At 53.8% G+C, this 12,071-nt stretch overlaps 1 protein-coding gene across 4 annotated transcripts in view; it reads left to right on the top strand.

The window, feature by feature from the left end:
- Positions 1–12,071, top strand: part of Bcar1 (BCAR1 scaffold protein, Cas family member) — a 38,775-nt gene that overhangs the window by 24,599 nt on the left and 2,105 nt on the right. For 2 of the 4 annotated variants that reach the window (XM_076837635.2, XM_076837634.2), the window contains exons 2-6: positions 1,106–1,738; positions 7,225–7,386; positions 7,594–7,710; positions 8,832–9,929; positions 10,842–10,931. In XM_076837635.2, coding sequence (XP_076693750.2) covers positions 1,106–1,738; positions 7,225–7,386; positions 7,594–7,710; positions 8,832–9,929; positions 10,842–10,931 — 2,100 coding nt within the window. The remainder of the gene's footprint in view (positions 1–1,105; positions 1,739–7,224; positions 7,387–7,593; positions 7,711–8,831; positions 9,930–10,841; positions 10,932–12,071) is intronic. The other 2 variants (XM_076837637.2, XM_076837636.2) reach the window with 2 other exon arrangements.

Genomic DNA, 12,071 nt, shown 5'->3' with positions numbered 1-12,071 from the left:
ATGTGGTGTTTTATTGAACCCAGTGCCTCACACATGCTGGGTGAGCTCTCTACCACTGAGATACAACCCCAGCCCTCCCCAGCCATTTTTTATTTTTTTATTTGAGTTAGGGTCTAAGTTGCTGAGACCTTGCTAATTTGCTGAAGCTGGCCTCAAACTTTAAATCCTCCTGCCTCAGCCTCTCAAGTCACTGGGATTATAGGCATATGCTATCATGCCTCACTGTGTCAGTAGTTCTTATATGTCTTTGCTATGGCGTTTCTTGGCAGTATCTGTTCTACTTTGTGGGCTTTTTTTTTTTTTTTTAAGTTGTCAACGGACATTTACTTATTTATAAGTGGTGCTGAGAATCTAATCCATGCCTTACACCTGCCAGGCAAGCTTTCTACTACTGAGCCACGACCCCAACCCCATAGTTTGTGGGCTCTTACATGGGTGATCATGCAGTGAGCAAGTGGTGACCATCTCGTCCCTGGGTGATATGTGCATACCTCCCCCCACCCCCTGTCATCTTTTTCCTCCTGGTTAATTGAACTGACCAGGGCAGCAGGACTCTGGGCTCTGGGACTAAAGCATAGAGAGCATCCTATTTTCTTCTCAATCTTAAGGGAAGGTGTTTGAAGTTTCTCCATTAATTACTGGTATTTTGCTAATGGACTTGGGAAGCTTTATTTCATTTCTTCAGTGTTTTTAATCTTTAGAAGCTGTGATTCTTGTGTCTCCTGGGATAATCTTTCTGTCTCATAACCCGGTACCGTGATTATCATCACTGCTGCCCTACCTGGTGTGGTGAGGCTGGCATGTGGTGCAGGAGTGGTTTTTAGAAACATCTTCAGGGCTATCTCAGGTGTTGATGTTGGTTGCTGTACTTGACCTTAACTGAGCCCTCCAGCTCAGTTAAAGACATATTGGGATCAGTTAAACCTTTTTGTTGGGGGACAGGTGGGGACAATGGGGGTAAAGGTCCCAGAATCTTTTTAGCCCCAATTGTGTTGTTGTTTTACAGAGCTAAAGCCGGGTGCCTCCCGATCCCAGGGGAATGGGAGCTGGAGGAATCCCTGTACGCATCTTTCTACCTTCATGCCCACCTGTCTTCTCTCCCCAGAACGTGCTGGCCAAAGCCCTTTATGACAATGTGGCTGAGTCCCCGGATGAGCTCTCCTTCCGCAAGGGTGACATTATGACAGTGCTGGAGCGGGACACACAGGGCCTGGATGGCTGGTGGCTCTGCTCGCTGCATGGGCGTCAGGGCATTGTGCCTGGGAACCGCCTCAAGATCCTGGTGGGCATGTACGACAAGAAGCCAGCAGGGCCTGGCCCTGGCCCACCTGCCACCCCAGCCCAGCCCCAGCCTGGCCTCTCACAGGGCCTCCATGCTACAGCACCCCCAGCTTCCCAGTACACACCCATGCTCCCCACTGCATACCAGCCCCAGTCTGACAGCGTCTACCTGGTACCCACACCCAGCAAGGCTCAGCAAGGCCTATACCAATCCCCTGGGCCCAGTCCACAGTTCCAGTCACCCCCAGCTAAACAGGCATCCACATCCTCTAAGCAGACACCCCATCACCCGTTTTCCAGCCCAGCTACAGACCTTTACCAGGTGCCCCCAGGACCTGGAAGTCCTGCCCAAGACATTTACCAGGTGCCACCTTCTGCTGGCATAGGGCATGACATCTACCAGGTCCCGCCATCCATGGACACTCGCAGCTGGGATGGGACGAAGCCACCTGCAAAGGTAAGGCCATCCTGGCACAGCGTGCAGCACAGTGAGGTTTTAGTGCAGTTTTTAGGCCCTGCTTTTGGAGTACAGGAGGGCCCAGCCACCTCTGTTCCTGCACTACAGCATGGCTGTGCATTTGGTCTGAGGTCAAGATGGGAGGTTTGGGGGGAATGTGTTCATTCATCTGGTGGAGACAGGCCTGAACAGGGAGGAGATAAGCTGGCCTTGGGGATGAGGAGATCCTCAACAGGCTCTCTCAGGTGAGAGGGTGTTAGCCATAGGGTGTGCGTGACAGGCCTGCAGTGGGCAGGTGGGGCTTGGCAGGTGAAGCAAGGGCAGCAGGGACCTCCCCTAGTCCATGTCAGAGCCCAGTGGGCCTGGACTAGGTCAGGGAGTTCAGGAAGAGGGCATGGGATTTGGGGTGGCACTTGAAGGGGAGAATGGAGGGCATCATGTGGGTTTGGAGAGCGTACCTTGAACAGCAGGAACAGTTATTTTCTTCCTCCATAAACCATACCTGGAGGCAAGCAGGCAGGAACTGACGTGGTGCTGCTGAACTCCAGTCCTCACATCCACTTTCTGGCCAGCAGAAAAAGAAGGAAAGGACAAAGGAGGCTGCACCCTCTCTGATGATCCCTCCCAGACATTACTTAGGCTCTTCTGAGCTTGTCGGCCAGAACTTAAACCTGTGCTCCCCTGGTGGCCGTGTGCTGCGTGTCTCACTGATAGGGGCTCTCCTGAGGAAGAAGGGCTGAGGGCTCCTGGAGGACCCTCAGCAGCCTCTGGTCTCAGAGGCCTTCTAGACCCTGATGAGGGAGAGGGACACCACTGTGCTCAGGGGCTCCTGTGAGTCTTCAGGATTTGTGTGTCAGCTCCTAAGTGGGGGCTAGGTACATCTGGCTGTCCCTGGCTCCACAGTGGGACAAGACCTGTTGGCTGCTGGCTATGAGCCTAGCTCCCTTGTATTTCCCTGACTGCATGTCCCCATGTCCCCATCAAGTCCGTCTACCTGTGGAAGGAGATAGGACTAGAGTGAAGACCAAGACCCCCTGGCTGCCTCTGGCTGAGTCAGGAGCAACTTTTTCTCACCTTCACTGAACCTGTGTCTTCCTATGCCAGAGCCACTTTAAGAGTGAGAGAATAGAGTTTTCTGGGCCCCCAAAATAGAGAAGATATCTTCAGGCTTGGAGGGTAGAGTTCCCATGGCCAGCTCTCCTGTTTTCCTCCAAGTCTGCCCCTCCATTACATTCAACCAAGAGGACCCCAAGATCCAGACCTCACTAGCAGGGAGCACCTGAACAGCCAGGCGGGCACAGCCACCTGGTGATAGGCATAGTGGCCCTTAGAAGCAGCCCAGGCAGAGCAGAGCCAGCTTCCTTGATCCCAGCCCTGCCTCATGTTATTACCATGTCTAATCCAGAGCCACCTGTATCTGGAGAGACATTGGGCCAAGTGGACACTCAGCTGTGGCAGTGAGCCTTTGTCTGCAGAAATGCCCAGGGCTGGGGTCGGGGGTAGTAGCTGGGACATGAGTCAGCAGGTAGTGTCATCCCAGCCCTACCCACAGAGTGGCCTGGCACCCAGGAAACCTGGCCAGGGATTATGGACAGGCAGAGGATGGGATTCTGGGATTCTGGCCCTCAGGCCTAACTACCAGGGTTATGGGTCACACGCTCCTTCTTCTTGACCTACCTGCTCCTTCAACCATCTGGCCAGAGACAAGTAGATAACAGAAGCCTGCCATGCTAGGCTGGTACAGCCCAAAGTGGAACAATTTCCAGGCTCACCATGGGGAGGAGCAGGGGCCTCAAGGGCCAGCATTCCTATGGGGAAGGGACAGGGAGCAGTGCCTGGCCAGTGAGCATCACAATACATCATGGTCCATCTCGTGCACATGTGTACAAACCCCATATCATGTACGAATGCACCCAAGGTCCATACTCCACCCTACAGCAGGCTTCTCTCCTTCCCTCCTTTTTGTAATAAAACTTGTACTGGTGCAACTAAGGCTGCAACAGGCAGCAGAAGCCCCATGCACTAGGAAGCAGCAGCTCTCACACTGCTTTAGAGCTTCACCTGGCTAAGCCTTTCTCTGCCCAGACCTGTGTCCCAAGGATACTGACCTGGCTGGTGGCCCAGGAAGGGGAATCCTGTGCCTTGGACCCAGTTGCCCTCTCAGGAGGCCTCATCACTGCTGGCCTGGGCAGCCTTCATTGCATCTGCTTTTGTTTTATGATCATGAAAGGAATGCTTGTTTACTGTAGAAAATGCATAATTTATGAGAAAGTCTAGAGATAAAGTTCCCCAATCAAGAGGTAATTACTGGGAAATTTTGGCATATTTTGTCTAGCATATTCTCTATTTGTCTTTCACAGATTTGTACATTTTCTTCTGCATTTTGAAGTTGTAGATCCAACACTAGATATCAAAAGCATTTTATTAGTTTTTAAATTTTTTCTCCCTAAGCCTGATTGGAATGGCTGCTCCCAGTTTTGCTGTGTTGTTGGCTTCCTAGACATCTTGATATGTCCATCCATGCCCACATTTCAAAGTCCTGCCTCCACAAGCCTGAGAGCCTCCTTGGATATCTGGGAAACAGACTTCTAGTTCCAGGGTCATGGTCAGCTAGGCTGAGGAGGAAGGGCCCTGGCATCCAGAAAGCCAAGGGGGCAAGCAATAAGGCTGAGGCCAGAAGGGATTAGACCCTGGAGCAATATCCATCTGGTGCGTGGCTGGGAATGGGAGCTCAGGGCCACTCAGGGCCACCCCGGGGGGACCAGGAAGCTGAGGGTAGGTGTTCTGCACATGTATGTTAAGACCCCAAGGGGAAAGCCACTCTGCAGGCGCTCCTTTGGGCCAGCTATGCCAGGCATGGGGGCTATTGTACTTACCTGGATTTTGCCCTGCTCACCTGAGAAGCTTGGTCTCCTCCCAGGCATGCTGGGTCCTTGGGCCAGAGGTGCCTAGAGCTGGGGTAGAGAGGGGACTGTATTTCAGTGTGTCCTGGTCCCTTCAGGTGTGTCCTGGTCCCCAGGAAGAGTAAGTGATCACCTGCCTGACTCTGTGGCACTCCAGTGTTGCTCCATTCCCAGAGAAACAAATTGAGACTCCTAGACACGGGACAGCACAGATGCATCAGAGAGGGTGCTGGCCCAGGTCCATGGGGCATTGTCCATTTTGTAGAAAGGGGAGACCATCAGCTGAGTTGCCCAGAGGTGGTCAGTATACAGGACAGAATGCACAATGAGGGAAGAGGAAAGGGATCTCTTTGCCCCTGTTCCTGCCACCTGCCACTTGATGTCCTGCCCTGGTTGGTAGAGTTGGGGCTACTCTGGAAGTTCATTCCCTGACCAGCTGGCCTATTTCTGAGTTTGTTCACTTATCCCCTAGACAGCTGATTATGAAGGAGGGGAAGGTTGGGAGGATAGCAGCCTCCTGCCCTGCCTGCCTTCATACGCATGCATGTGTCCCGTGCGGTATGCTATTTGCTCCACAGAGTGGGAGGAAGTGTGTGTATGTCAGGGAGTGTGCGGATCTTGAGGTGGTGCCTGTCTCCATCTCCTCCTCCCAGGCACTGGCTGCGTCCCTTGTCCCCAGAGACTTCCACATCCTGCTAATGGGGCCTCAGGTGCAGAGCTGGGTGACCTGTGATTAGCCAGGACTCAGCAGCTCTCTGGGGATTTCATTTCCCTAACAAGCTTTTCCCTGCTGGCTGCCGGCTTCCTCTATTTTTCTAACAGGAAAAAAAAAAAAAATTGGTGGCTTGTATTGCTGCCACAGTTACTCAACTTGGCAGCAGAAGTGGCAGGCTGCCCTTAGCCCTGGGTCTGGGGTCTGGCCATCAGAGCCCTCTGGTCTGTTCTCCCAGCCTTCATCTGCCTAAGGACAGATGGGCACTCATGGGGCCTTCCCCGGGTGGGAAGGTGCTCACCCCTCTTCCAGCACCAGGGGCAGGTTCACCTGCAGCCCAGAGGGCTTGCTTTTCCCTGGAAGGCTGTGGGGCCTGGAGAATCCTTGCCTCAGGACTGGCCAACCTGCCACGTCCCTCCAGCCCCGCCTATTCTGCCTGCCCCACTGTTGGCAGGTCCTAACTACTAAAAATAGCTCTGGAGGAGACTCCAGTCTGGGGCTGGAGGAGAGAGATGAGTCTAGAGAAGCAGCCACAACTCCCCCCCCAGACTCTGGGACTGGGGGGGACACCCCATGGTGGACCCAGCAACTGCGCACACCAGCCTTCTCAGCTTTCCTGCCAGACTCAGCCCAGAACCCAGCTGGCTGAGTGTACCTGCCCAGCTCCTCTGTGCCGCCCAGGAGGCTCTGCCAGGCCTTGGGCTCTGGTGCTTTGCTTGGTTGGGAGAGGTGGGGTGGGGGGTGCTGGCACATGCCTGCTGGGGGGCCTGGGCAGGGCTCTAGGGGCATTGAGCCTGAGGGGGAGGGCCTGAGTCAACCCTGTCCCAGACATCCCCTTTGATTAGGGAACAAAAGGTCCTTCTGTGGAGAGAGCTAAACAGGGAGCCCCGCGGGGGAGACTGCCTTAGCCTGGCTCGAGGAGAATCACGCAGGGAAGGAGGCTGCCAGGCACACCCCTGCCCCTTCCAGGATGAGTGCTGTTGTGAGGGCAGCATTGCTCTGGACAGTGCTGTGAGTGTTCCAGGTCAGACCCTCAGGCTCCGGCCCACCCACTACCCAGTACAGGGCTCTGCTGCTGGGACTGACTGACACAGACCTGGAGTCAGGGCCAGAGACCCTGGGGAAGCAGGATTTGGACTGCTTCCGCCAGCAGCTTCTACTGAGGCCTTACCCTTTCATTTCAGGTGGTTAAACTCTGTCAGTGTGGGGGCAGAGGGTTGGGGTCTTGGTTCTGACCTCCCAAATCATCCCTGTTCATCTGCCCAAGAACTGGCCCTGATGTTGCTCTCAGGAGTCTCCCCAAGATGTATAGTGGGGGACAGGGGAAGAGTGCTTGCTGCTCTGCCATGCCCCCAGCTTCTGGGAGACCTAGGCCCTGACTGTTGGGCATCTCCTTCAGGTGACTCCACTCGGCCTAGCCTAGTTTCCTGCACCTGCAGCTGTCTGCTGAGTCAGTGTTGTCAGCCAGTTCCCTTGCTGAGCAGGCTGGGAGCTGTTGAAGGACTCAGAAGGCCTTGCACAAGGTCTCTTGTCCTGCAGGGCTGGGACCCAATCAAGGGTGGCCCCTTGCCCCACTGGCAATGCACTCTGAAGCGAGGGTCTGAGCCCTTCACCCTGCCTGTGGCTTCCCACCCACCTTACATATACCCTCCTCTGAAACCATGTGGTCGTCCAGCTGCATGACAACTAGACAGGTCTAAACAAAACCTAGGGGCCTAAGTTGTACCCCAAGCTCTGCATTCCACTACAGAAATGTCAGAGGATGAGAACCAGTGCCTCTAAACCTGCCTCATGGGTCTTCCCGAGGACCTGTGGGTGGATTGTAGAAGCTGGCTTCGAGGGCCGTGGTGAAGTCAGCTCTTTGTCCTTAGGTGGTGGTGCCCACCCGAGTGGGGCAGGGCTACGTATATGAGGCCTCCCAGCTGGAGCAGGATGAGTATGACATCCCACGCCACCTGCTGGCCCCAGGACCCCAGGACATCTACGATGTACCCCCTGTTCGGGGGATACTTCCCAGCCAGTATGGCCAAGAGGTAGGTGTTGGGGATCGAGGGGTGGGAGAGGTCAGAGATGGCAAGCCTATGCCTCTGCTTGGCACCTCCCTTGGGGAACTGGATTTTCTTAGCCCTAGCTAGGCATCCACAGTCTGTTCTGGGGTGGGTGCCACAGGGTTCCAATCTTCCCATTAAACCCAGGTGACCCTGACACTTGTATTACTGTACCTTTTTACCTGCCAACAGGTATATGACACCCCCCCCATGGCTGTCAAGGGTCCTAATGGCCGAGACCCATTGCTGGATGTATATGATGTGCCCCCCAGTGTGGAGAAGGGCCTGCCACCATCTAATCATCACGCGGTGAGCACTCTGTGAATGCTAGGACCTCAGAGGTGTCGAGGGGGCTGTGCGGGTGTGGTTGGGCCCATGCACTACCTGGGTGGGGACTATGTCTGCAGACCACAGTTTAGCCCCTCACTTGATCTGGAACAGATGTGGGCTTTCTTATGAGCCTCAGCTTTGTCATCCAGAAGATGGCCCATTGTTGGACCTTCTCGAAAGGTTCTTGAGAGAATATCAGCAAGATGACCACTGAATTTGTCATCTGAACTAGGACAGGTATGGGGAAGGGGAGGTACTGGTGATTTGAACTCAGGGGCACTTGATCACTGACCCACAAACCCTGCCCTATTTTGCATTTTATTTATTTATTTACACTGGGTCTCACAGAGTTGCTCAGCACCTTACTAGCTTTGAACTTTCCTTCTTCCTGCCTCAGCCTCCCAAGCCATTGGGGTTACAGGCATGTGCTACCATGCTTGGCTGAGCCAGGACATTTGTTTTTTTAGATGTTGATGGGCCTATATTTTATTCATTTTTTTTTTAATATGCAGTGCTGAGAATCAAACCCAGTGCCTTACACATGCTAGTCAGGTTCTCTACCACTGAGCTACAACCCCATCCATAAACCAGGAAACTTTGAGAGCAAAAATGGGACTGATAATTATATAGGACTGTCCTGGGCCAACCCCAAGTACAACCCATACAAAGCTCAGCCAAGTACCTGCTACAGAGTGGAAAGTTCCCAGGTGGAGGTGATGGTGATGGAGGTAGCAGTGCTGATGGTGGCAGTGGTAGTGTTGGTGATGGTGGAAGAGGTGGTGGCGGTGGCGGAGGTGATGGTGTGATGGCAGTGGGGGAGGCAGTATGATACTAACCTCTCCCTGAGTGTTCACAGGGGCAGGGTTACATAAACTAGTAAACATATCCTCACAGCAAACCCAAGAGGGGCTTCTCTCATGGGTGAGCAGATGGGCATAGAGAAGCAGAGTCATCTGACTTCAGAGTGGTTGACTCCTCAGCCATGGCCCTTAGGGCTGACATGTGTGAACCTAGGCTAGGTCTGTGTGTGGCTGGTTCCAGCCCTGGTTCTTGGGACAGGAAGATGGGAAGACAGCCTTGACCATCTCTTGGTACCCCAGGTGTATGATGTTCCTCCATCGGTGAGCAAGGATGTGCCCGATGGCCCACTGATGCGCGAGGAGACCTATGATGTACCCCCTGCCTTTGCCAAGGCCAAGCCCTTTGACCCAGCTCGCCACCCGTTAATCCTTGCTGCACCTCCCCCGGACTCCCCGCCAGCTGAGGATGTGTATGACGTACCACCCCCTGCACCTGACCTCTACGACGTGCCCCCTGGCCTGAGGAGGCCTGGTCCCGGCACCCTGTATGATGTGCCTCGTGAACGGGTGCTTCCTCCTGAGGCAGCTGATGGTGCTGTGGTTGATGATGGTGTGTATTCTGTGCCCCCACCAGCTGAGCGAGAGGCTCCTGCCGAGGGCAAGCGCCTGTCGGCCTCCAGCACAGGCAGCACGCGCAGCAGCCAGTCGGCATCCTCCTTGGAGGTGGCAGTGCCAGGCCGGGAGCCCCTGGAGCTAGAGGTCGCTGTGGAGTCCTTGGCACGGCTGCAGCAGGGTGTTAGTGCCACTGTGTCCCACCTTCTGGACCTGGTGGGCAGTGCTGGTGGGGCTGGAGGCTGGCGTAGCACCCCTGAACCTCAGGAGCCACCAGTGCAGGACCTACGGGCTGCAGTGGCTGCTGTCCAAGCGGCTGTCCATGAGCTACTGGAGTTCGCCCGCAGCGCCGTGAGCAATGCTGCCCACACTTCTGACCGCACCTTACATGCCAAGCTTAGTCGGCAGCTACAGAAGATGGAGGATGTGTACCAGACATTGGTGGCACATGGTCCAGTCCTTGACAGTGGCCGGGGAGTTCCAGCATTTACCCTTGAAGATATGGACCGTCTGGTGGCCTGCTCCCGGGCTGTACCTGAGGATGCCAAGCAGCTGGCCTCCTTCTTGCATGGCAATGCCTCATTGCTCTTCAGACGGACCAAGGCCACTGCCCCAGGGCCTGAGGGGGGCGGAACCCTGCATCCCAATCCCACTGACAAGGCCAGCAGCATCCAGTCACGGCCCCTGCCCTCACCCCCAAAGTTTACCTCCCAGGACTCTCCAGATGGGCAATACGAGAACAGCGAGGGGGGCTGGATGGAGGATTATGACTACGTCCACTTGCAGGTGGGTGTTCTCCCTACCCAGTTCCTGGGCTTTAGCTCTGCCACCTTTTTTGCCCCCAACACACACAGGATTCTTGTGGTCAGTCTTTTTTGGGGGAGGGGGGTACCAGGGATGGAACCCAAGGGCACTTGACAACTGAGCCACATCCCCAGCCCTATTTTTTATTTTATTTTATTTTTTTTAGAGACAGGGTCTCACTGAGTTGCTTAGGGCCTTGCTTAGGGCTGGCTTTGAACTCGCAATCCTCCTCTCTCAGCTTCCCGAGCCCTAGGATTACAGGCATGTGCCATCACACCCAGCTTTTGGTCAGATTTTGACTCCAGGCTTGGTCACTGATGAGTGCCAGTATCTAGTGTGGTCGTTCTTGGGTCCTGTAGCACTGGGGCTACAGGACTGAATCTCAAACAATTTGGAGCTGGACTTTTGGTGATCCCAGCCGAGGTGGCTGCAAACATGGAGGTTTGGGGAAATAGGAAGGATAGGAAAGTCGGGTAGGGCCAGGTCTCTGAGGTTGGGTCCCCAAGCAGGTACCTTTGCGCCAGCTGAGAAGTCCTGGTGAGGAGCATTCCAGACTGAGGGCCTGTAGGTGCCAAGGCCCACAGTGGCACCAGTGGGTGGGGACCAGATGGCCAGGCTTTGTAGATCAGGGGAGAGGATGGATTTGATTGCTGCTGTGGGAACCAGATCAGGGAGGCTGGCCATAGCCACATTGGTGAGTCACATGGGAGTAGAGGGGCTTCACCTGTGCCCAGCCCCTTCCTGCAAGGAATTCCTGCATGGGCTGCCTTCCTAGCCTGTGTGCACATGCAGTGCCACCTGGTGGTGCCTGGGCCCTCACTGTGCCCCTGGTGGCTGCTGGTGCTTCTAGTCCCAAAGACACTCCTCAGCCCAGGCTTGTCTCCCCCACTCCAGGGGAAGGAAGAGTTTGAGAAGACGCAGAAGGAGCTGCTGGAAAAGGGCAACATCATGCGGCAGGGGAAGGGCCAGCTGGAGCTGCAGCAGGTGAGCCCTGTCCGGCCAGGGAGATCCCAGACCCACTACTTGGCCTGGTGAAGCTCTGACACATTTAATCCCCAGCTTCTCCCAGTGAGGTCATTTCCTCTCCAGATCCACCTGCCACCACTTTCCCCCCACAGCAAGTAACTGTCTGGTCTCATGACCATCTGTGTCTAAATTTTGACTTGGTTTGTTAATATTCAGTTCTGTCCTATCTTATCCAAGATGGGGTCCCACTGTGTTGCCCATGAACTCCTGGGCTCAGCCTCCTGATTAACTGGGACTTCAGGTGCACATCTGGCCTAAACCAATCGATTCATCCATCTGTCTGTCTATCTATTTATCTATCTATCTATTTATTTATTTTTGTGGTGGCAGTAACAGGGATTGAACTCGGGGGCACTCGAACACTGAGCCACATCCCCATCTCTATTTTGTATTTTATTTAGAGACAGGGTCTCAATAAGTTGCTTAACACCTCACTTTTGCTGAGATTGGCTTTGAACTCGTGATCCTCCTGCCTCAGACTCCCAAGCTGCTGGGATTACAGGTGTGTCCCACCTCATCCTGTGATTAATCTGCTTTATTTTAAAGTGATTATTCTAGAGTTGAGGGTATAGCCTTGTCATGGAGAGTCTTGTTACCATGCCAAAGGCCTTGGGTTCTATCCTGGTACCAGTCAATGAAGTTAAATTATTGTTAATGGTCAAAGACACTGTAGGGAGCCAAGAACTGTGTGATAGAGCAGAACACAAACCCTGGCAGGGAGAGGTGGTCATGGGAGTTGGGTCCAGCTGGTTTCTGTCCCAGGTCCTTCCTGTACCTGCTACAGAGGAGACTTTGTGAGCGGTTAAACTCTGGGCCTCTCAGCAACCCACTTCCCCACCACAATAAAAACACTCTTCATAAATTCTTTTTGAAGGCCCTATAACATTATTGTTACCTTTTTATTTTTTTTATTTTTAAAATATTTTTTTAGTTGTAGATGAACACAACATCTTTATTTTATTTTATTTATTTATTTTTATGTGGTGCTGAGGATTGAACCCAGTACCTCACGCATGTGAGGCAAGTGCTCTGTCGCTGAGCCACAACCCTAGCCTTTTTACATTGTACCAAAACGTCCTTATTTAAATAACACTGCTT

The sequence above is a fragment of the Callospermophilus lateralis genome, chromosome 18 (genome assembly GCF_048772815.1).
Source record: "Callospermophilus lateralis isolate mCalLat2 chromosome 18, mCalLat2.hap1, whole genome shotgun sequence".
Lineage (NCBI taxonomy): Eukaryota > Metazoa > Chordata > Mammalia > Rodentia > Sciuridae > Callospermophilus > Callospermophilus lateralis.
This window is presented reverse-complemented; position numbering and strand designations above follow the sequence as displayed.